General features: G+C 42.7%; 1 protein-coding gene across 4 annotated transcripts in view; it reads left to right on the top strand.

Moving 5' to 3' along the window:
• Nucleotides 1–6927: 6927 nt before the first annotated feature.
• DENND5A (DENN domain containing 5A) overlaps nt 6928–25694 on the top strand; it is a 67276-nt gene continuing 48509 nt past the window's right edge. For all 4 annotated transcript variants that reach the window (XM_086471972.1, XM_086471971.1, XM_086471970.1 and 1 more), the window contains exon 1: nt 6928–7036. In XM_086471972.1, the coding sequence (XP_086328098.1) occupies nt 6928–7036 (109 nt within the window). The remainder of the gene's footprint in view (nt 7037–25694) is intronic.

Genomic DNA, 25694 nt, shown 5'->3' with positions numbered 1-25694 from the left:
TGTGAGGTTTGTGAACCATATATTTCTAGTACAACAGTGTTGAGAGGGAAATGAAGTTTTGACAGGAGAGCAGGATCCAGAGCAAGCCTTTCAAATTTCCCTCAAAGAGAAGTCAGTTATTCTGATTATTTTTAGGAGCAACTGATATCTTGCAATGACACACCTATCTAACTTGCAGTTGGTGGCTTTATAGCTCCAGGTCACCCAAACTGAAAGAAGTTACAGCCTTTTAATAATGGCAATTAAGATGAATAAGAGCATAATATGTTTACCAACATACTGTAACTTCCTTTCCTGTTCTTAAAAATATTCCATCTAGTGTAATAATTCATGTTTCATTGCTTCATAGTACACAAGGGAGAATCTGGGTCTGGATTATGAGAGCCAAGATCAACGACTGGTGTGTAACTATGCAAGAGGCCTCATAAAAGCTCCTTCTGTAGATCTTCAAAGCACAGAGGATTCTGCTTCTGCATGTCTCTAGGACTTCAATGATCCCTCCATAGGCTTAAAAGTTTACTAGACAGGATGTTAGCAGGTTCTGGAGAGGAGTGGGAAACAGCTTTTAAAATTCTGCATCAGAATTAAGATCTAATGTTACGGTCGTAACTCCTGATTTTTCTTTCACAACTTAGCCCTTTAGCAGTTATATCCAATAATCTGGAATTTGCAACGTTTACTGTACTTGGAAGAATTCTGTGCCATGAAAAAGTGTTTTGAGCAGATCACTACGTTATTCTTACTTGTTCTGTGTTAAAATGATTTCTCACAGGGAATATCACCAGGGTGGGATCTGGAAGAACGGAGCCTAGCTGGCCCATCCCACTGCCTCCAGTGAGGGTGCAGGGCAAGCTGGGGGCAGCCTCAACCAAGAATCTTGGTCATGAAGCAAGTCTGTAGCGATGAGACAGGACTGAGGTCAAGCCAGAAATGCAAATCAGCCACACAAGGTCAGGATCACGTCCAATAAGGGTAACCAGGTTCTGACACGGCCCAGCAGCCCAACTTAAATGGACCCATGGTTGGTGGGGTTGAGACCCCAGCTGAGGCTGGTCAGGGCCACCAAGGCCTATTGGTGCCCTCAGGACCCTGAGGTTCTTTTGATCTGTAGGCAGTTTCGATCTTGATGTGCTGACTTTGATGGGAATTACCCTGAACTATATCTCTAATATTCTCTGATTCCCCTCCAGTGTTAAGAGAGGGGATAATGCTCCCTTATCCTAAAGGCTTGGTCTGAATATTGTAAAATTTATTAAGCAGCTGTAGTAAATTAGACATTTTGATACCCAAGCCCCTTTGTGGATCTAGTGTCTCAGCTAGGACACTAGGCCAGACAGCCACAAGCCTTCAGACCAGACTTCACACTCAACCAATATGTGACTTTGACCATATCAGTATTGTGCAGTTTCCTGTGTTTGCCTCGGTCTTGACATCAATGATGAAAATCAGGGTATTCTCTCTTCTTCATGGCTGATTCTGTGGTCAAAGAGAACCTCATAATGATATAAAGCTCAGCCTTGTTCCGCTGTGTGGTGCTCTTGCACTGGTTCCTGGGCTGCCTTTGCAGGCACCAGATTGAGTCTCAGGCCTCCCACAAGTGGGAAATGTGCAGATCTTCTTGAAACTATGGATATTTTCAAGAGCCATCTTGGCTGTCTGTGCCTTGGCCTTTGCCTCTACCTTGGAGGACTCAGCCTCTTAGCCTGGGGCACCATCCTCAACAAGTGGAAGCAAAAGGAGCAGAAACAAATTAAACCTGATTCTCACATACTTGCCCTCTGCTCTCATCTCAGATATTGACAAACTTGGACCTCACTGACAAGTGGCCTGGTGCCACTGCCCCTCTGAGGCTCTGGGAGCCCTTGCAGTAGATACACCTGCACAACAGATCTATGACCTGCTTACAAGCTGCACCACCAGGTGTGGGCTCCTGGAGCTGGGGAGGAGGGAAAATGCTCCGTGGGAGCTTAAATGTTCAGCACCCTGATGTGACGGTTCTCTGATCTGTGCCCTGATGTGGGAGGATGTGTGTTAGGGGACCTGGAGTGCAGACTATATTCCAGAAGTCTGTTGTGTGGATATTGCTTACACCAAATGCATTGTCACCGAGCAGTCACAGCCAGTTGCAGGTGTCCAGTTTTGCAGACTGGAGAGGATTGCTTTAATGTTAAGTGTTACTGATTATTTTTTTTTCTCCCCACAATAATGCAGGTTAATCAAAGTCATTAGAAGACACCATATACAATCAGCACCCTGACAACTGTAGTGATCTGTTTATGCTTTGAGCTCTGTCACCTTTCTAAGCTTAGCTCATCTTGGGAAACAGCTGCACCGAAAAAAGGCAGATACTCCATTTCAGACTTTTTAAATTCTTTGAGCAGTGTTGAATGAAACTGTAATTTGCTGTTGGGTTTTCTTACTGCTTATTAAATAAACTCTTCCAATAATCATGATTGTGATTGTTGGCAAAATAAGCCTGAACTAACTAGTACGAGGAATAATCAAGATTTGTTCACATTAAGTTCTGTTCATTTTCAGAAGACTTCATTCTTTTTGACTTAAGGCTCGAGCTTGAAAATCCCAGTCTTTGCTTTGAAAACAGCAGCTGAATCAACAGTGATAGTCTTGCCAAAGACAATGGATGTTTTAAATCACTTTCTGTTTCCCAATATATGTTTCTGATTCTCTGGCTAAAGAGTCATAGTTTCCACAGATTTCACAATTCCACAAATTTTCTCAACATCATAAAGAATACTTTGAAGAAATCAGGATGTAGTTTAGCGTGTCGTTGCCTAACTCAAGGACATCTAAGCAATTTGCAAAGTTTACTGACAAAATTGCCATATCTTGGGTGTTTCCTGTGATGGGAACATTGCCGTTGCTCAAGAAGACTGACAGATTAAAGCTACTGGCCTTTGAATCAGACGTCACAGATGTTGCTTGTGGTCACTAGGCAAGAGTATTTCAGAAATGAAATAATTGGGGTGGGGGGAAGATACAATGGAAAAGCAACAGCCTGACAAAATGGGAGGAGAAAGCTCCCATAGAGATGTGTGCATGCCTGCAGGGCTGTGATCTTATTGGCATCATGGAGACGTGATGGGATGGCTCCTATGGCTGAAGTGTTGGAACGGAAGGTTACAGTCTCTTCAGGAAAGACAGGCAGGGGAGATGAGGAGCGGGTATCGCCCAGTATGTCAATGACCAGCTGGAGTGCGTGGAGCTCTGCGCGGGGATGGATGAGGAGCTGACCGAGAACTTATCGGTCAGGACTAAAGGGAGGGCAAGGACAGGTGACATGATAGTGGGGGTCTGCTACAGGCTGCCTGAGAAGGAAGACCAAGTGGATGAGGCCCTCTATACACAGATAGGAGCAGCCTCATGTTCACAAGCCCTGGTCCTCAGGGGGGTCTTCAACCTCCCCAATATCTGTTGGAGGGACAACAGAGCAGGGTATAAACAATTCAGAAGGTTCCTGGAATGCATTGATGATAACTTCCTTCCAAGTGACAGGGGAGCCAACAAGGAGAGGTGCTATGCTGGACTTTGTTCTGACCAACAAAGAGGGGTTGATGGGGAATGTGAAACTCAAGGGCAGCCTGGACTGCAGTAACCATGAAATGGTGGAGTTCAAGATCCTTAGGGCAGCGAGGAACGCGCACAGCAAGCTTACTACCCTGGGCTTCAGGAGAGCAGGCTTTGGCCTCTTCAGGGAACTGCTTGGTAGAGTACCATGGGATACAGCCCTGGAGGGAAGAGCAGCCCAAGAAAGCTGGTCAATATTAAAGGATCACTGCCTCCAAGCTCAGGAGTGATGCATCCCGACAAAGAGAAAGTCAGGCAAAAAAGCCAGGAGGCCTGTGTGGATGAACAAGGAGCTCCTGGACAAACTCAAACACAAAAAGGAAGCCTACAAAGGGTGGAAGCAAAGACAGGTAGCCTGGGAAGAATACAGAGAAATTGTCTGAGCAGCCAGCTTAGTAAAGTCAAGGCCCTGATGGAATTAAACCTGGCTAGGGAAGTCAAAGGCAACAAGAAAAGCTTCTACAGGTATGTCAGTGGTTAAAGGCAGACTAGGGTAAACGTGGGCCCTCTCTGGAAGGAAACAGAGGACCTGGTCATGCAGGATATTGAGAAGGCTGAGATACTCAAGGACTTTTTTGCCTTAGTCTTCACTGGTAAGTGCTCCAGCCACCCTGCCCAAGTTGCAGAAGGCAAAGGCAGGGACTGGGAGAAGAACCACCCACTGTAGGAGAAGATCAGGTTCGAGACCATCTATGGAACCTGAAGGTGCATAAGTCTATGGGACTTGATGAGATGCATCCATGAGTCCTGAGGAAACTGGTGGATGGCTAAGCCACTATCCATTAATATTTGAGAAGTCGTGGCAGTCCGATGAAGTTCACGCTGATTTGAAAAGAGGAAACATGACCCTCATCTTTAAAAAGGCTGAAAAGGAAGAGCTGGGGAAACTACAGGCCAGTCAGTCTCACCTCTGTGCCTGGCAACATCACAGAGCAGATCCTCCTGCAAGATATGCTAGGGCACATGGAATATAAGGAGGTGATTGGTGACAGCCAAGATGGCTTCACTAAGGGCAAATCATGCCTGACAAACTTGGTGGCCACTTACGACCGGATTACAGTTGGTGGGTAAGGGAAGAGCAATTGGTGTCACCCACCTGGACTTGTCCAAATCATTTGACACTGTCCCGCACGCCTTCCTTGACTCTAAATTGGAGACACATGGATTTGGCGGATGGACCACTCAGTGGATAAGGAATTGGCTGGATGGTTGCACTCAAAGAGTCATGGTCAATGGCTCAATGTCGGAGTGGAGACAAGTGACAAGTGGTGTTCCTCAGGGGTCAGTGTTGGGACTGGCACTGTTTAACATCTTTGTCAGTGACACGGGCAGTGGGATTGAGTGCACCCTCAGCAAGTTTGCTGACGACACCAAGCTATGTGGTGCAGTCAACATGCTGGAGGGATGAGAGGCCATCCAGAGGGACCCTGACAGTCTTGAGGGGTGGGCTCGTGCAAACTTCGTGGAGTTCAACAAGGCCGAGTGTAAGGTCCTGCACCTGGGTTGGGGCAATCCCAAGCACGGATACAGGCTGGGCGATGAAGGGATCGAGAGCAGCCCTGTGGAGGTGCTGGTGGATGAAAACTGAATATGACCCCGCAATGTGCACTCGCAGCTCAGAAAGCCAATCGCATCCTGGGCTGCATCAAAAGAAGTGTGGCCAGCAGATGGAGGGAGGTGATTCTCCCCCTCTGCTCCACTCTGGTGAGACCCCACCCGCAGTGCTGCGTTCAGCTGTGGGGCCCCCAGTGTAACAAAGACATGGCCTGCTCAAGCAGGTCCAGAGGAGGACCACGAAGATGGCCAGGGGGCTGGAGCACCTCCCCTATGAGGACAGGCTGAGAGAGCTGGGGTTGTTCAGCCTGGAGAAGAGAAGGCTGTGCGGACACCTTAGAGCAGCCTTCCAGTGCTGAAAGGGAGCATACAGGAAAGGTGGGGAGGGGCTCTATATCAGAGCCTGTAGCAGCAGGATGAGGGGTAATGGTTTCAAACTGAAAGGGGAGATTTAGATGAGCTATTAGGAAGAAGTTCTTTCCAGTGAGGGTAGTGAGACACTGGAACAGGTTGCCCAGAGAAGCTGTGGCTGCCCCCTCCCTGTCAGTGCTCAAGGCCAGGTTGGATGGGGCTTCGAGCAATCTGGTCTGGTGGAAGGTGTCTCTGCCCATGGTAGGGGGTTGGAACTAGGTGGGGTCTTTAAGGTCCCTTCCAACCCAAACCATTCAATGATTCTATAAGCCCTACAAGACAGAGAAGAATTATGAAGTGAAAGCCACAAATAGAACTAGGTGAGGAGAGAGGGGAGTTGCTTACAGACCTAATTTTAGTTTAGTGAGGCTATCCCAGGTCCATCTGTGGTCAGTGGAAAGAAATGCTCGTAACTTAGAGCATGAGTATCTGTTACTAGTCCCTCAGCAGCTTGGTTTGAGTCCTTCTTCCCCTATCCCAGGGATTGTTTTCCTTTCCAAGCTGGGTCAGAGGGGGTGTGTGTGTATGGTGATTTCACTGAGCACTGAGTGCAAGCCCAACTGTTAACAGAGTTGTGTGTGATGCTAATTCAAAGAGGAAAAAAAAAAACCCAAACCTAAACCCAAACAATCCCCAAAGCACTCCCCCCTCCTCCCTCATGACCTGGGCCAGTTTTAGGGTATGGCTGCTCCACAAAACTGCGGCCGAGACAATCACTGAGGCAGTAGCCTTCAGGGAGTGGGGATGAGAAACTGTAGCTGACAGGGGAAAAGACCTAAGTCCAGGTGCGCTTTCAAGGTACCACCGACACTAAACCCTGCTTTGAGCGAGTAGCCCCCGGCAGAGCCTTTTCTTTTCCTAACTGCAGGGAGGGGCAGAGCCTCTCCCTAGCTGAGGATAGCCCCGAGGGGAGCCCCTCAGCCACCGGCCCCCTGAAGCTTAGGCCGGCGCTGTAAGCCCGGGCCCCTGGCCAGCAGGCACGGAGCAGAGCTGCTGTCCTGCGGTGGTCTGACCGCATCGCCTGAGGGCCGCCCGCCGCTCCCTCACAGAGCGGACGCGCCGCGGCCCGCCCCTCGCCTCACGGCCAGCGCGCGCCCCCCACCAACCGCCTCTGCGCGCGCGCGCCTCCCCCCAGCGGGAGAAGCAGCATCACGTCATCCCCCGAGCCCAGAGCGCAGGCGCAGCATTGCGGTTCCCCTGCCCGGGCTGCCCCCCCGCGGGAACAGCTGGGGGCTGTACCCACAATGCCGTGCGGCGCTGCCCGCTCCGCTCCATCATGGAGGCGGCCGGCGCAGCTGGCGCAGCTGGCGCAGCCCCGCCGCCCGCCGCCGCCCGGCCCCGCACCCCCTGAGCCCCGCGCACCCCTCGGGCTCCAGCATGAGCGGCGGCAGCGGGGGCGGCTCCTCGGCACCCGCCCGCTTCGCCGACTACTTCGTGATCTGCGGGCTGGACACCGAGACCGGGCTGGAGCCGGACGAGCTCTCCGGTGAGTGGCCGCGGGGTCGGGGGGCGGCGGCCGAAAACGGTCGGCTCGGCGGCGGCGGCTGCGGCTGCGGCGGGACGGCAGCTCTGGAGGCGGGGTCCGGCCTCGCCGCGTCCCCGCTCCGCGGACGCCGGGCGCCGTGTCGGGCGGCCCCGGGCACTGCGGGGGGCAGCCGGAGGGAGCCGTCCGCGCCCTCCGCCGCCGTCCCCCGCCCCGGGCACCGGCGCCTCGGGGTACATGTAGCTGCCCTGAGTGCTTGAGGTGCAGGAACGCCCGGCTGTGCACAAACGTGTGTCTGCAGCGGTGTACCTAACTTCTTGAAAACCCAACGAAGTACCGCTTTTAAACGGCCTTTTCGGAGCGAAGATTGTGTGGTGGCGGTGGTACGGTTTTAGATCATCTCTCTCTCGACAGCAATCTGCTGCGCTCTTTTGGAGCCTGATTGCATTTATCAACTTTTAGTCAGGCTCTTGGACATTTGAAACACGTAGGTAATCTTAATGAATCAGATTTTGGAGAGAAAGCAAAGACTTTGCTTGTGATGTGTTAAGTTTTGTTGTAGCATAGGGTAAGAATTCTCTTCCAGCAGCACCTGAAAAGAAATTCGATTAGGAAGCAAGTACCCTGTTAGATGAGAATGTTAACACCAAATACACAGCTAAACTGTATCAGTCTACCACACAGCACTGTGTCAAACCTGTGTTTTTAAGGTAAAAAATCTGTTCTTTGTTTTAGCAGCAGGTTAAAAATTTGTTCTTTGTTTTGTTTTGGCTTTAGTTTCACTGTGCAGGCTGTACAGTGTACAACAATTGGATTGTTGCTTAGCATCTTTAACTGTTCAGAAAGGTGTAGGAATGCATTGGTGAAAACCTGACTTAACATCAGTACTTGTTTTGTGTATTTAAGCTCAGAACTTAGCCAATGATATGTTTCCTTTTTTTTTTTTTTTAATTAGCTTGCTTTAAAAGATGTCATGAGGCTTTTATATTTACCCCTCCCCCCAATAAACATTTGTTTCTTGTAGAGTGAAATTTGTTATTAGAACAGACTTCTTACCTTGAACTCTCCTAAACTTTGGCTATGATGGAAACTTTTTTTTTAATTCCTTTTAGTGACTTAAAACAAAATTTCTAATCATTCCTTCAAGCCGAGCATTACCTTACCCTGAAAGAATTCATGTTCGTCTAATGTTAAAATAACTGTAGACTACAATTTGAATATAGCATAATGGCACTTTAAATTACAGTATCAATTTAATTTAAGAAATCCAAGAGAACAAAATGTGATATAATTTTGTTGAAGGATATGTAAGGTTCCACAGATTTTTCTTGATTAAATCACAAGTGGACAAAGTTTCTAGATTAAAAACAATTTCTGACGTTAATTTTTGTTACTCATTTACTGTCTATCTATTTGTGTAAAGCAGTGCAAGGCACACTCAGTCATACTGCCTGATCTTGATAGGAACACGAATAACTCTCCTCACATAATTAAATTTAAGACCAGCAGTGTATTACTTTGAGCCAGCTATCTAACGGTGGACTGGAAGACATCAATGCCTTTTTAAAAATATTCTGTCTGAGTGCGCAGGTCTGAAAGCTGGAGCTTGATGTTCTTTCTGTATTTGCTTTCCTGGTCAAGGACTACCTCTGTAGGATGTAAAGCTACAGCGTGCAGTGTATCTTGGACTGTTATTCCACCATGGTGCTGTAATGGTGTTGCTTGTGACAAGGTGTGGGTTTTGGGGGGAGGCAGTAGGTTTTAGTATTTATAGGGGAGACTGATTTTTGCGTAATTTGAGGAAAGGGTTTAAAAAAAAGAAGGGCCGAAACAAGGGGGAGGAGGATAAATTTATAACGTTGCAGCCTATGAGCTAGCTGGAATTCCGGTACATTTTCTTGAGTTTGTTGTGTTGTTAATAATGCATGATTGTGTGACTGATAATGCTTTCAAATTGTGTCTTAGATTATAGCCTCCTCCAGTGTCCACCGATATAAATGGAAAGGGCCTCTGTTGATTTCCGTGGATTTTGAATAAAGCTTTGAAACACTTTGTACTTCCTGGAAGGCTTTCTTCTTTGAATGAAAGGGTTATTGTTCACTTTTTTTTTTTTTTTCTGCTCCTTATTTCTGTGCTGAAAAATAGATTCTGAATCCTTGTACTGTTGAAACAATTTGCTTCATAAGTGTCCATTGTTGGAAGAGAGGCGCTGGCACTTCAGCTGGTGGGTGCAGGGGTGGGGAGCGGGATGCTTCCCCAGCACGGTGAAGTGGGCACAGCAGGTCTCTCCAGGGCTTTCCTGCGTCAGGGCTGCCGGAGCTCAGCCTGGCATGATGTCATCGCTACCCTACCGCCGCAGGGAACTGCCAGGGCCTCTGGGGATGCTGTCGGCAGACTTTGTTCTCACCGAGCTAACGAAACTGGGTGTTTTCAGGTATTCAACCTTAATATTGATGATGCGGCATTTTCTGCAGACTTACAAATGAAGCATAAGATCATGAATTGATGCTCAATCTAGTTACTTTGCTTGAAGAGACACCTCTGATAGCATTTTTCCTTTGTATGTTGGAAGCTTACTGAAAAGCACAGCTGTAACATTTTTCCTGAAAAAGTTGGCTGACTGATGGAAAATGTACAGCATATATATATGTTTGTTTTCTTTTAATATGATGAAAAATACTGTATTTAGGACTTCGTAGTTAGCATGGGTTAAAGGTAGCATGTTCTCTATTGCTAGGGCTTTTTTATCCCCAAATTAAAGTGATCTGGTTATCTGGGCATTCTTTCTTATTTTGGTAATTGTGTTCTCGCTGGGTGACCTGCTAAAGCAGACAGAAAAATTTCCTAGGTGGTAGTAAAATAAAACAAACAAAAAAACCCCTACAAACAAAAACCCCAACACTGGATGAAGCTTAAGCTTCAACAATGGGTAACAACAGATGAGTGTCAGTTGTTGAGCTTGCTGAGCTGGACAAGAGAGAAGCTGAGGCGCATATCTACATTTCCAGATGGTGTTGATGTGCCAGAAGTCATGACAGGAATCTCTTGAGTATGCTGCAAAGGTCTGTTACAGATATAATTCTTTCATAGAGGAAATTGCAGCATGGTTGAGGTTGGAAGGGACCTCTGGAGGTGGTTGGGTCTAACCCCCCTGCTGAAGCAGGGACACCTAGAGCCAGTTGCCCAGGGCTGTGTCCACATGTTTTTTGAGAATCTCCAAGGATGGAGACACTGCAACCTCTCTGGGCCACCTATGCTGGTGCTCAGTCATCCTCACAGTGGAAGAAATGTGTGCTGATGTTCAGGTGGAACCCTTGTGGTTTAGCTTGTGCCAATACCTCTGGTCCTGTCACAGGGCACCACTGAAAAGAGCCTGGCTCCATCCTTTTTGCACCCTTTCTTCAGGTGTTTGTATACATTGATAAGATTCCCCCCTGAGCCTTCTCTTCTCCAGGCCAAACAGTCCCAGCTCTCTCAGCCTTTCCTCATATGAGAGGTGCTCCTGACCCTTAATCATCTTCATGGCCATTTTCTGGACAGTGTCTGCTATGTCCATGTCTGCCTTGTACTAAGGAGCACAGAACTGGGCAGAGCACTCTGGATGTGGCCTTGCCAGTGCTAAGTAGAGGGTAAGGATCACCTCCCTGGACCTGCTGGCAGTGGTTTGACTAATGCGGCCCAAGATACCGTTCACCTTCTTTGGAGCAAGGGCATGTTGCTGCCTCATGATCAACTTGGTGTCCACCAGGAAATAATGTCGTACATTTGCTACCAAGAATCTTCTGTGTGTAATATAACTTATCATAATGCTGCAACGTTATGATAGTATTTCTTAATTTAGGTTGTATGGCTGTGCCCTGGAAAGGTAATGAGAACGAAGTTGTGCCTCAGCTCACCTTTCACCTGGAGTCCTGTATCTGTTGAGTTAGTTAGAAGTGATCTGAATGGTGGTGGAAACACTTGTACTATATGAAACTGTTGGAGTCTTTGTTCTGTGTTCTTTTTCGCTAAAGATTTTGTTTTCTTTTCCTCCTCTGTGGTGTGTTAGTTTTTAACAATCACTTGTCAATGGAGTTTGTTTATTGTGGAACTGCAAAACAAAGGATCAACTTGCCGTTGCATTACACTTATGTGTAATTGTAGTCTGGGAGTTGCTATTACAAAATACGGAACTCGGCCCCAAATATCTGGACACCGTATTCTAATTTAATAAGATTTTCTGTTGCAAACACCTTAGTAGTCTTGAATGTCATATTACAAAGATGGTAATAGTTATTTCAGAAATCAGTGTTACGAAGGAGAAACAATGTAAAAAAAAAAAAAAAAGAAAATGCTTATACTCTGTGAAGAGAAGATTGGTGATTAGTAACAGGTTTGTTTTTTTTTTTTTTTTTTAAAAATCTTACTTTGTAAGACGAAGGCCAGTGACTAGGCTGTCACCTGTATTTCTTTCTGCCTTTCTTCCCAGACTGAGCTGGTCTATTAAGATTTGGTCCAAAAATTAATTTATTCAGTAGATGGACTCATGTTCCTTTTGCCAAGGTACTTGCCATGATGCTTTGAGTTGTCCATCTGATCATGACCTTCATCCTTAAAGGAGGATGAAAATGAGTGTTAGGTGAAGCCCACCTGTCCAGGAAATACCCTTCCTGTAGACACCCTTCATGTGCCTTTTCACAATCCATATTAGATCTCCTTTCACTCTAGTACATGACGATGTGATACCATTTTCATTATTCTTCATCTCTCATACCTGTTTTTGTATTTCATTTTTAATGCTGTTGAGGCAAGATTGTGTGTGTAGATTATGTAGCAAAACAGGACTGATTATGAATAAGGCATCTATATGCTGGTACAGTAGCCACTTTATTAGGGCTGGTGTGTGAAATTCTAAAGGAAAATGATACCTGGTGTATAGTATTCACCTAGCTCCACTCAAAATTAATCTGACAAACTGGTATTAGAGCAAGTGTTTCTCCTCACCAGTAAAATAGAAATGTCTCACCTCATTCCTCAGTCTGTAATTGAAACGTCGTTATTTTTCTGTTTTGTGGGCTTCAGATTTGAAATGACAGCTTGTCTTTATACATTTCCTGTTGGTAGGGTTTATTTTAACAACATTCTGTATCAATATAAACTTTTAAAAAATATACGTGTGAGGAAATGATTGAAGGCATTTGTCACATATATAAACCAATAAATTGCTTAGTATTTCAGAATTGGGATGGTAGTTTCCTTTGTGGTAGTCGATGTAGTAATGCTGTTATCAGCACCTGTGTTAGTTTCCAAATTCAACAGCTTAAATAGCTGCAGGCTTTTATTTTGCCTCAGACGTATTTGTAAGGAGTAGCTAAAGGGAAAGAGGAGGAAGAAGAAGAGCAAGCTTAATTTAAATTAGCAGATATCATTTTCTTGCTGATATTTGACATGTTTTGCATTTTGCTCTTGTGGGCATTTTTATCTTGAAATTAAGACATGGTATTTGGGGTTGGAGCCAGCTGTGATTCTTGGAGTGAAGCTCTTCTGCAATACTGTTTATTCCTTGCGTAAAGAGCTTGTGATTAATTATCTTTGCTATGGTAGTAGTACCAACACTTGCTGCAGAAGTGAATTGCATTGGTGGTAGCCATTGCTTGATTTTTCCAAAGACTGAAGTGTTCTGTGATTTTTGGGGTTTTATTTTTTTTGGTGGTTTTTTTCCTCCTCTTCCTCTCGTTGCCCATAGTACGGGTGGTATTGGTGCAAGCTTCCCACAGCTCCGTAATGGTGTGCCTCTTCCCTTGGGGATTCATTCTGAGACTGAAAGCTAGTTTTTTTTTTTTTTCAGTTTTTTTGCTTCGCTGAGATTGCTAACAAAGGTGTTAACTCTGTAGGGGGGGCCCTCCAGTAGCACCAAGGCTGAGACCACACACTGTTTTCACATAGGTCACTGTGGACGGGCAGTGGATAGCAACAACTTTTGGCTGGACTTACACTGGCACATGTGAAACATTTTAATCCGGATAATAGTTTATTCCGCTCTTCCCTACCCCCTCTATCTTTTCCCAAGAAGCTGGAGCTGTTTGCCATGTTTGAGTGCCAAAAAAGATCTTTTGTCTCTTTGGGAACTGAGGCAGACGTGCTAGGGTAGCTGATATGTAGAATAAAGAATGGGAGAGCTGATGTAAGGGGGAAGCAGCTGTACTTTGCTGAACTACATTTGAAGCCACAGTTTATTAGGTGGTATTTCTGTAATGGCAATCTTGTGATTCTCATATTTGTATTTTAGGTTAAACTGAGCTGTGTGCTTTACAGAATCATCCCCTCAAAACCCCCAAAACTCTTCATTCTTCCACCCTTCAGTACTCAGTTACAAATTCGGCTTATTTGGAAGGCTTTTAGGTAATGTGCTGGGGAGGAGAAAAGTTCCAGGTTTGTGATTTGAGAACAGACTAAAGATGCTAGAACAGTGTCTAAAGAATTAGTTTCCAAGTCTGACTTTTGAAGCCTTTTAAAAAAGCCATAGGAATTTCACCTTACAAGGCATACAAAGATGGGTTGATTTGGCTTTTTGTTTCTTTGTGGTTTTTTTTTTGCACTTTGTTTTCTTCGCAGTTTGGGAAATACTGCCATTTGCAAATGATAAAACACTTCCCCCCCCCCCCCTCCCCCAGTCTTCCAATTATTGATCCTGTAGTTACAAAACACTACAACTGTTTTTATCTGCCTTTTGACTTAGTGATGTCCTACTTGAGTGTTCTTGGTAATGACTTCTCATACTTATCTTTTGAATTCCTTCTAACCTGCAGGGCTCATGTAGCAGAAATAATGCACATGAAGTGACAATGTCAGAAGCAATTACTTACTGATGTATGTTGTACAGTAATTATTCTCTCTGAATTTCTTGACAACCCTTTCAGATTTGTGGTTTTGCAGTCAAGCTTGCAGCTAACTCAAATGTTAACCCTGCAAGACTTAAAATATTACTGCACAGAGAAATTGTCAAGCATTCCAGCACAAACTGATGACTTATGAAGAATTTACACGGAGTTCTTCTGCTCAAGGCTTGTTTCTTAGTCTTTCCAGGAAAATGCCACTATGCTTATGGTTTGATGGGCAAGAGACCTTTAGTTTCAAACTTTCCTGTAGAAGTACAGAGTATTGCTTTATTATTTAGTTTTGTTTGTTTGTTTTTACTGGTTATATGATCAGCCACAGTGTGTACTTCTGTATTGAGTCTTTTACGTACTGAAGCATCTTGAGAAAGAAACTGTATTGCATTTCTGTGGATAAGTGTTATGCAGGCAGATAACACAGCAGTCATAAGCAGCCTTTACATTTTCAGATATAGCAATATTTCAGTGTTTGAGGGGAAAAAAGGTTGGTTTTACAGAAACACATACTCTTTCAGCATGACTTGAGGTAAATTTTGAAAAGTTTTTTAGCAATTGTGGTTGCTGCTGGTGTCTACAATTGCACTCTGTGTTGCAGACATACGTGGTCAGAGATCTCGAGGTTGCTGCAGTGTACTGATCTGTGCATTGCTTCCATCCTCTACAAGCATAAATTTTTATGAGCTCTTCTACTATTTGCATGTATTACTTATTTCTCCTTAACTTGCTACTTTCAGCAAGCTCCCTTACCAACTCTTGTTTTGTGATTTTTGCTCCTGAAGCCCAACACTGTCCTGGTGAGCTGTCATCAGAATTGCATTGGGGAAGAGATAAGTCTCTTAAGTTAACTCGGTAAGTGCCAGGTCTAACCAGCATAAGACTGTCCCATCCCTTTCTGGCTCTTTTATATGTGAGGTCTGGGAGCCTGAAATGTGAAATAACTCATTCAAAAGTTTTGCTGAAGGCTGGTAAAATTTCTGTCAGTATCTCGGTCATTTCTGAGAATGAATCTGGCAGAGATTTTATGGCAGCTCAGGCCAATCTAACTGTCCTTACTGCGTTTGTGTGCTCCTGACTCTTTCCCTTTCATGAAGACTTGCTGTCCCATTGGATGTGGTTCAGTGTAGCAGGTTGCAGGGAGCACCAGGCCTTGGTGTGATGAAAGAGGTTGGTAATGTGCAGCCATTGATTGAATTGGCATAGGCACACTGAAGCACAGCTCCAGTGGGGGCCATATTAAAAGAATTCTTTAGACTGAAATCCATGCAAATGATCTGCAGAACAGTGACCTGGCCTCTAAGGGGTTTGTGATCCAGAGGGTGCAAGTTACTTATGCTCTCTGAGGTTGCTTTAATGCTGGAAGGTCATTGCAGGCACTGAGTATTGGATAGATGTCCCAGTGTTCATGTTTTCCCTTGAACTGTGCTCAGGATCCATGAACTAACCTTCCCTACACAGAGGTCTGCCCTTGCATGTGTTAGTAGCCTTGAGAATGGCTGCCATTTCACAGATGAGGCCTTATAAACAGGGCCTAACCTCGGCTTGGAAAATGAAGGAATCTGGATGTATCCACTGCATGACATGAATTGAGTGTTCTTTTGGTAATTCATTCCACAAATAGTCCTGAGCCTGTTATGCGTGGGTGACAAAATGTGCTCTGGGAAGTACCTGTGTGGTGTGTGTGTGTGTGGTATTTGGGTTTTTTTGTGTGTCTTTTTTTTTTTTTTTTTTTCCTTCATATAAAGTATTCCACAGTTAAAACTATATAACATAATGTTTTGTTTTCCTCAAGTTCAGCCAGGGAGGGTATTTAACTCATAGTCTTGGTTCTGTGAAACCATGAGCCATCATCTTTGTTTATGACTTTGAAAAAAGAGGTGATACGCCATTATAAATGGTTGACTTGCACCTGTGACTTGTTTTTTCAGGACTGACTAGAACTACTGGGCTATGTTCTTCCTGTTCTAATCAGATTTTTATATTGAAAACTTTTTTTTTTCCCCCTCAAACATGAATCGTGCCTTATGAAGAAGAAAGGTAGGCTTGGTATGTTACATGTGAAAGGAAGAAAGCTCGAGAGAAGTGGTTGGTGAGATGATAAGGAAGGATATAGTCAGAGCTAAGATAAACTTAAAACTTTGTCATATCTGTTGACCAAACTGTCAGCACATCTGATTAATTTTCTGGTATTAGAAATCACTTCTATTTTAAAAATAGAAAAAAAAAACATCAAGCAACTTGTTGGCTTTCTTAGAGGGCATTTTTTTTGGGGGACAGGCAGTCCTTATTAAGGCAGGTTACTGCAAAACACTACTTTCAAAGGTTAGATGACAGTGAAACATACTGCATGGGGCTTGTATACTGAGATGGTTGTATAGCTGAACTTTGTGTATTTTGCTGGCCTCTATGTCATTGGAACCTATTTGAAAGGCTTCATGTGTATTTTAAAATGTGGCTTTTCTCTTCAATGCAAAACCTCAGTGGTATCCCAGAAGAATAGAAATACTTGGTTGAAGGACTGGGCAGATGCTTTGTTAACGTTTGGTCCTTGTGCTTTTACACAGATGTATTTCCATCCGTCCTCAGAGCTGGAGTTGGAGGGTAATGGGAGTGCAAAAAGTAGGGACATTTGACTGGATGGGACGTGTTGCTGTAAACGGGGATCCGCAGTGGTTCAGGAGGGTTGCCTGAGATGGTCTGTGCTTCTGTTTGCTCAGGCTTTCCTGAAGCAGTCTCACTGGGTCTGCTGATCTTAGATGGGCATGAGGAGAACAGCTGATTTCTGTATTAAATATATTTAGGATATGCTTGTCTCCACTTCTCTTATTTCTAGTACACTTAAAAGAATTGTGTTCTATCCTGAAGATAAGCCACCCTTTTCCTTTCTTAGTGTCTTCTGTTGAACGTATTTCAGCTCTATTGTCTAATGGAAATGGCCTCTCCCTGCTCCACCCCAACCCCCGTGGCTGAGAACATGCCTGTCATTGTAATTTTGAGTGCTGCTTCTGTCGTTTAGTTGGAAACAGACCTAAATAGCTTTCTGTAAATCTTTTTTGCTGTGGCTAAAGCAGAAAAGTAGTTTAGTAAACCAATTCTGGTTTTAAGAACATTTCCTTGAAAATTTCTGCCAGGCAGTCTTGATTAAAATCAGTGTCCATCTGCAAAAAGGTTTAGGATGCTCTTAAAGATGTAAGCTGAGGACTTTTTGGGGGGTTTTCTTATTTGTTTTTAAGAATCTGCCATAGATTCTTGGTATTTTCTTCTGCCACTTCCCTGTCCCGCCTCTTCCCGCCTTCCTTGAAACAGTACCAGCAAAACAAAAACAAAAGCTTTTGGTTTCCTGACCTTACAATCACAGAATGCAGATGTCCTCAGCTGTTGTTCTGTGGTGCTTTAAATTCATTGTTGCAGCATTTGAAACTATTCCAGAGTGTGTGTGGCAATATGTTTTGTTATCAGCTAGATGAATGCTGAAACTTAAATGATGAATGGATATCTATTAATTCCTAATTTTTCATTTGCTGTAGAGGGCTTGGAAGAATTTATGCTATTGAAGCAATGGATGATCAAGAGATTGTTTGTATCCAGAGGAGTTTACACTAAATATCCAGTTAGTGAAATGAACTCTTGTTTTTTATTTAAGTTCACAATGAGGTTTTTCATGTTACAATTCTTGAATTCTGGAAAGCAAAAGAAATCAGGAAAACAACAGGATCTTTTACAGTCAATAGATTAGTGTTAACTTGTCTCTGTCCTTCTCACCTTTTTAGTGACTGCAGTAGGAAAAATTGTATTGTCCATTGAATGTTCAGATTTATGTTGTATGCTGAAAGGAATGTGTTCTCATGGCATTGGCATAAGGGATTGTTGCAAGCAAGGGTTCCCTAGATGACAAACAGGCCAAAAAAAAAAAGTTGGAGCCTTTCATCACTGTGGTTATTTTCTTCCTCTTCTCTCTACTTCCTCTAAAGAAAGTCCTTCAACTTTTACAGACGAAGGATGGTGCTCTACCCAACATACATTTCAGTTGCACTTAGGATACCCAAGTAGAGGACAGTGTGTCCATGACGCGTATTTGCGTCTTTGTTTTAGAAAGGCGGACAGTGGACTTCCTTTGCCTTTGAGCCCTTTTGTTAGGGAAGGTGGAACAGTAACATATGTGAAGAAGTTTTTAGCGAAAGTCTCAGATGTGAAAATCTGTTACAAATCCAGTGGAATGACAGCTGCTAGAGGCAGTGATTGAAACCCTTGATTCCAGTTGCTTAAACAGCAGTGCTGCAGTAAAATGAAAGTGATCCTGAAGATTTTCTCGTGGATAGTCTGATCCTCTTTAAAAACTGTTAAAGTCACAGTTCCAGTAACAAATTAACTGGTCTAACCACCACTTCAGCTTGCGCTATGCCAGGTGGTCTTGCCAACAGGGGGAAGGGGGCATAGAAGCGCAGGACAGAGGGTTTATGTGTTTCAGGATAAAAGGGAAGAATTCTTTTTTATGTATATCAGAGGAAGAGGTTTGCTGGAGAAGGGAGTCTTCTCTAATGAGAAATACGTGCAGTTCTGCTTAAGGAGTAACTGAAAGGAAGGAAACGAGTCATAATCTGAAGGCATTTGTCCATTGATGGAGTGGCTGTTTGCTTACAGATTTGGCAGCTGCAGCTTTTCTTGAATCATGGTTTTTATTCCAAGAATTCGTTTAATGTATTTCTTACCTTAGTCTGCCAAACTTTAGATGTTTTATTTCCTACATTGTAGGGTTTTTTTTTGCAGTTATATGTGGTTTAATATTTGATAAAGAAGGAACCAGAGAAACTTACTGGTTTGTTTTGTTTTTAAAATAAACTTTGACTAATTATTAGTATATTAATAGCTCTCTTGGTGTATATTGAAAGGATGTTCTTTACTATTAGAACACAGGATTATGAAAAATCAGAATGGTATTGCTCTTCAGAAGGCTAGGTCTGAGTTTTTGGCTTTTTTTTTTCTTGTCTGTTTTTTAAGGACTAGAATGAATCAACATATTGCCATCTCATTTCATATCTATATGGTACAGGCCATATAGTTTAATTACTTGTTTCATTATCCCAGTTTTGCTCTTAAGACTTGGAAGTAGAATATTCGACCGTTTCCATTGTCAAGTGGAAATGTGGCAAGTCTTATTTTAACAGAACTCTTTTGCCTTTGATTTTAAGAGACACTGTTTTTTTGGCTTGACTGACTTCCCATGCCTGCATGCATCTTAAGCACCTGTATTTGCTTTTACAATGTAACCAGGTCAACTATTGGTTATCTGTCAGTTTGACTAATCAAGAAGTCCTCAAATCTCTTGGTGTGCATACCACCTCTTCCCCCCAGATTGCTCTCGTTTGCTCCATACTTTCATCCTTTCTACAGGGTGGATTCCACAAGTATGCACACTCTCTGTTTTGCCAGCCAACTATTTTTATTTAGACTTGGATGATGAATTTTAGCGCTGGAGTAATTTTATATTTGGTAAACATAATTATTTACCTTAATATCTATAGCTTTATTGTGCGTACTGAGAATGATTGGCTGAACTGGGACTCCCACTGCTGTTTATGACAGTAGCTGCTGGTGTTAGAGTAACTTAAATCTAAAAGTGTTGTGGGCTGCTGCTAATCCTTTATCTTTGGAAACAATTCGGACTTCTTTTCCTATGTGTTAGAGCCTCTGACAGATATGTTATTGCAGTTACTCTGTTTTCACCCAAAACCCAAGAATGATAAAGATTGTTTTCAAAATGTCGCAGGATATCAATTTTCGCCTAAGCATTATGCTTTAACATATTTTTTTTTAATTGAAAGCAGGATGTTATTAGGCTGTTCTCTTTGTAGTGTTTATAATTTAGTCGTTGTTCAAATCCCCTTGTTAACTGACTTCTGACTTGCAGTCCACACTTGGGAAAACACCCACCCTGCACAACTTGGGGTGATTCCCACCATTGCAAGATTCTTTGAACTATGGTGTGGAAGGTGTGGAGGTGAATGGTATGGTTATAGGGTTCTATAGGGTCTTCTGAATCCTAAGTTCAGTTTCTCCAGCATGCTGCATAGTACAGGAAAGCTGCCCTAAGCATATGGCTCATAGTTTCTCTTGTTGGTACAGACTGTCATTGTTCTTATTCATTTGTGTAATTATAGCAATATGACTGTTTCATGTTGGAGCTGTTTTATATTTACTTCATTAAAATGTTCATTTTAGTGGCAGCAGGAATTGCATATACAGCCTCTGTATGCTAAGAGTCCTGTAGGAGTGTCCTTATGTGGAAAATATAAAGTTAATGTTTTGATTGCATGCTATCTAATATTTTTATTTGAAGATGTCATGTATACAATAAATGTACACCAAAACTGACTGAATTAAGTTAATAACAGTCTGTATCACAAGAATTTAAAGACAGAAGCTGCTTGGTGGGGTGAAAGCAGCAAACCACTTAATGAGAATCAGTAGATCTTTCTGGATGTCTTTGTTTTTTAATTATTTTGAGCAGGTCAGTGAACTTGATGAACAAATGAAGGTGGCATTATTAACAATTCTTTAAAGATCAGTGTTGCGTGATCATTTAGTTAATTTGTTGGGCACTTTTTCTGGTAACTTGGTTAGCTGCTTCTGATATGCTCTTTATTGTCATAGAGGGAAAATTGAGCTAGACTCTTTACCTCTGAAATAGCTGCTCAAAGACATTTTTCGAGCTAGTATGCAGGGAGAAGTTCCTGTACAAGTTCCTAGTCTTGCATAATTTTTAGAGTTGCAGCACTGCAGTCATTTTCTAAAAACAAAAACCAAATAGTGAATTGACAGCATATACAAAAAGCTGTGATTCAGTTTTAAAAAAAATTATTTGTAAAGTCTCCCTGGTATTTTTTTTGATCAAGTTTGCCCTTTCTAATTAAGGACAATTTAAGCCACTCAGTACTGTTCTGTACTAGGTAGAACTTTATTACATGAATGGAAACTTTTCATGGCAGGGTGTGGGTTACAAAGAAGAATGATTTATCAGTGTATCGAGGAGGAAAAAAAAAAAAATCTAAGGTTAGAAGCATACTTACAAAGAAACAAACTACTCGGAAAATCAGAATGTTATAGTCATGTAAGAGTTTTCTTGAGAATTTGTATTAGAAATTTGCAAGCAGTCCATCTGGATATGTGTTGCTTCTGTTGCTATAAGCTACCTGAGAGGACACATATGATTGACAGGCATAGCTTGAATTTACAGTGTATGTGTTAAGAGGTTTCAGTACAGGTCTAGCTTATTTCATGACTGCATGTGAAAGTTTTGACAGGGAATATGTTACTACTTAGCATGGTTACATGCAGCTAATAATAGTGATACCAACCATAAATTGCACTCCCCTGTGGTTCAGGTTGTAAACAGAACTTTGCAAAAGGCATAGGCAAAGAAGGGAAGGAAATGGAGTGAGAGTTGTGTGCCTGTGGTGGTAGGGTTTTAAGTCTGAATTTCCAGCCCTTTAAAAAGGTCTCGTCTTCCTCTTTTGTTTTGCTGGATTTCAAAACTTCGTCTTTTTCACTTACAGTAAATCCACTTTTCAGTTGAAACTTGTAATTGTTTATATATTGGGGGGGAGGTCATAAGTAATTGAAACTGCAAGTTGTACAACCTAACCACTTTTTTTAATTACTGTGTTGGGAAGACTTTTTTTTTCTGAGGAGGAATGCGGAAGGCAGTGAATCAGATTTTTCTCTGGATGAATCAGGAAAGAACTAAAATTAGACTTTCAGAACTCCCTCTTTTTATTCCCCCTCAAAGCTGAGGAAAGCTTGGTAGATAGCATTTTGCAGGTTACTGAATTGAAGAATGCTTTACTTCATTCTAGTTTCTGTAACTTTTTTTTCCTCTGTATTATCTTATGGAAAAGTGGTATCCATTGATATGGATAGTTTCATGCAGGTACTTCCAAAGCAATGCTGTCCTGCACAGATTGGAAGCTTGATGTAGTAATTCTGAGTTTTTAAGTCCTAATTCTTGTCAGACTGAGACACAAACACAGCTGTCTTCTGCTCACAAGTTGAGCAGCAAGAGAAGTAATACAGGTAAGTGCAGGGAAGAGCATAAAAATGACAGCCAGAGAGGTTACCAGTGTACACTACAAATCTACATTGTGATACGGCTGATGTTCAGTGTTAGGTGACTCAGATATCGTTCAATAAAATAAGGTGTAGTTGTTAATTCAAATGTAGGATGCTTGGAGTGTATGCGTTAGCTGTTCTAATGTGCTTGTAACTAGGGAGTCCAAATTACAGACACGTAGGCCAGCGTCATTTAAGGTGGTGTAAATAATATTAGAACTGGAAGTCTGTCAGGCCTTATGGTACCATACACCACAAGTTATATTAGATGGCTGTTAGAGGAGTGATGTGAGCTTCAACGCAGCTGTGGAAAGGGGCTGTTTTTAACTACCTATTCCAACTAAACGTAATGTGTTTGAACTGTTCGGTCATCTTGAGCAGGTTTGTAGTTTCCTTTGTGTGCAATATAGTCCATCAAGTTCAGTTTACTGAAGAGATGTGAGGAGGAGGGGTTGGAGAATTACCTGACTCTTACATGAGATTTAATCCGGTCTGCACCGGGTGTACCTCACTGCAGGCCGAGACTGCTGAGAGGTGAGCGCTGCCTGGCACAGGAGAGCTGGGCCAAGCCAGCAGCCTTGGCAGCAGCAGCATCTGACGTCCTGCACATCCCTCAGCCGTGGAGACTGCTTCAGTGGTTATGTCTAGCTGGTGACTTCCCTTTTGATAAGCAAGCTTACTCTAAGAACTTAAGTCTTTTATGCGTGTCTTTTTAAATTACATGGTGACAAATAAGGAGAGAGCGATACAGGACTGTAATGAGGCCGACTGCCTACATAGTGTAACAGTGGGAACAGCTTGGTTTTGCCACGGTTCAGATGGATAAGATCTTTTCAAGTCACTGATTGATTGCTGTAGCATCTTTACTTCTTTTCCACCCTGTGGTCGAGTCTTACGAGGTTGATGAAGTGTGAAAGGAGGGGGAGGAAGGAAGGGGCATTACCAAAGCCGGATGGTGGTTGCTGGTGTTGAGAAGACTGTTGCCCAGCATGGCAGGAGCCAGCAGGTGGGTAAGCTGGGCGCAGGAAGAGGAGCGGCTGTGGGAGTTACTCAGTTACCACGTAGGTTATTCAACTCTAGTAAAGTCCCATGTTTTCTTCAGTGCACCAGTTTAACAGCCTCTGTGCCTGTGGTTTACTCTTCGCTTCCCTCCTGTTTTGGCAGATCACTATGAGCTAATTAAGCTGTTTGTGTGGATATGGGCTAAACCAGATTACTGAAACATTAATCTTTAACCCCTTCTTCATTCTCTATTTGTTTATTTTTAATCCAAATTGTTTCACTGATCCTATTTTGAGTGGGGTGCCACGGATAGTGCCATTCCTCTGCTGGTTGCAGCACCAGGTCTCATTCTAAACTGGTGTTTGTGGATTTGTACAGTGCCTAGTGAAATGATGTTTCTCTATGCTTGATATTATTTACATTACAGAATACAACAGGATTCTTACTGTTTTGAAGGTTTGATGTTGAGAAGCGTGTTGGCCTGAAACTTCCTGAAGTATTCCTTTTTTTTTTTTTTCCCCTTTTCCTGGAATTTTGTATGTTTATGGATTTTTATATGTTGTATGTCAGTTCCTAACAAATAATCTTGCAGTTTTGGCTATTTGGTTACTGTTTCTGCTTTAAATCCGAATTAGTGGCAAGTTTGTACTCTGTGGAATGATTTGTATCTTCTTTTTTGTAGAGCTTTTCCTGTGTTGTGACAAACAGCTGAGTGATGTGTGTAAGGATCATCAAACGTGTTTGAAAGGCCTCCTTAGCCTTCAGCATGCAATACTGTTCCATTAAAAAAAAAAAAAAATCCCTTTTACATGGAACTTGCACAAAAGAAATAAATTAGTTATAGATCATATTTGAAGACCTCTTTACTGCAACTCTGATCAATAAGAGTACTTTCTAGCCATCACTTCTGCTAGAGGAGAGGAATTGTACGAAAAGCATGGTCTGACGGTAGCAGTCTTTTGGTAGTTGTTAAGTGTGGGAACTTTTAGTCACTCTGAAACTTGTGGGATACATCATATTTTTGTCAGTTTATCTCCTGTTTACCTCTTCATTTTCTCAGTTCTGGAATAAAACTGTGTCCATTTTTGCTGGTGGGTTTATCTCCTGCATTTGTTAAACCTGCTCTTTCTTCAGTGTTTTTATTAAAACCATTTCAATTAGTACTGATTAAGCAGATGTCTAATTGACACAGAGACTGATCTTGAAACCGTGAGTTATTTTTACCTGCTGGAGATGTGCTGCAATTGGTATTTTGCTGGAGTGAGGTGTTTGTGTTTGAGGCTTCCAGCTGATCATAAATTTAGAAGTTTAGTGTTAATTGCTTTTTGACTCTGGGTATAAGCAAATACTATTTGTGGATTTTTTTCCCCCGTATCTGTTTATGGTATTTAGTGACAACGACTAGCTACTTAGTGAGAGAAGTGTAGGGGGAGCCTAGGTGATGAACTTCCTGGTCCTCAGGTTCTCTTTGGTGGTAATGGCAAGAAAACAGGGTGTCCAGTGTCCTGGAGTTGCACAGATCACGTTTCTGTTCCTGGGCTGAACTTTCCAGATGTTTTTTGTGAGCTGTCACTTGAGATTCCTTGCCCTATTGGTATCTCTGGAAGTCAGCATTGCCCAGTCCGAAGGTCCAGTGGTTTGCTGTATTACAAGCATGAAGGCTTTTACAAAAAGAGATAGCCAAAGATGGAAGACTGTGCTGCTGTGAAAGAAGAAATGAGCATCACGCTCACATGGAAGTCAACATGACAAATACGGTATTGGAGTTGGGTGGCTCTAGAAAAGAAGTGTAATGTGGAGGCACCCTGGCAAGAGCAGTGTCTGTGCCACAGCTAAATTGTTTGATGAATTACAGGAAGGCATGTAATTGTTGCCTTACATTTCTGTCTGGATCGGAACTTGGTGGGTTTCCAGAAATCAGTTTTAGTACTTTCATTAAATTACAGACAGGCTTTAGGTCTAAAAAATTTAAGTGTGTGTTGGACAGAACATCTCTTCAGAGGAGGTGAGGCAAGGCTTCTAAAAATATATAAGCATCCATTCAGTGTTGGATTTTTTTTTTTCTTTATCAGAAGGGAAAAGCAGCATCATGTATTTTGCCATATTAATGATATTAATGAAAAGGTCAAGCCACAGATTTTACTTTTATTTCCAAAATATGCATGACCTTGCATATAGGCGAACCCAGTGATTGTGGTCTGTGGTTTCCAAGTTCAGGAGAAAATTTGGCCTTCAGGTATTTTCTTCTTTATATGTATATGGAAGAAAAAAAAAACAGGAACAAAACAGTTCAGTAAATGTCTGAGGTTTTTCCTCAATTATCTAAAAGTTGACATTACATCATCCGCACAGATATAAATATAGAAAATAGTAGGTGTGTTAAATCTCCTGACTTACTTTTAAAACTTCTTTTACAGAGGACTCTCTTTACTTGTGTATGTTTGTGTCAGTAAATGGAGATGTGGCATTATGTCCATTTTTCTCTCTCTTTCTGGGAGATTGGAAGTGTCTTTAAATGCTTATTTTCGTCTTTTAAGATTGTTTTTAGCTCTTGCGGAAGTTCTGTTACTTTTTCTGTCATTGACTCTGCTCTTTTCCAAAATGGTTGTATTTTGGGAAATAGTCAAGTTGTGTTCCATTTTTTCCTAACTATTCCCCTCTCTCTATGTTTCACATTTTGC

The sequence above is a fragment of the Leptosomus discolor genome, chromosome 12 (assembly GCF_034619465.1).
Source record: "Leptosomus discolor isolate bLepDis1 chromosome 12, bLepDis1.hap2, whole genome shotgun sequence".
In the NCBI taxonomy this organism is placed as follows: Eukaryota; Metazoa; Chordata; class Aves; order Leptosomiformes; family Leptosomidae; genus Leptosomus; species Leptosomus discolor.
This window is presented reverse-complemented; position numbering and strand designations above follow the sequence as displayed.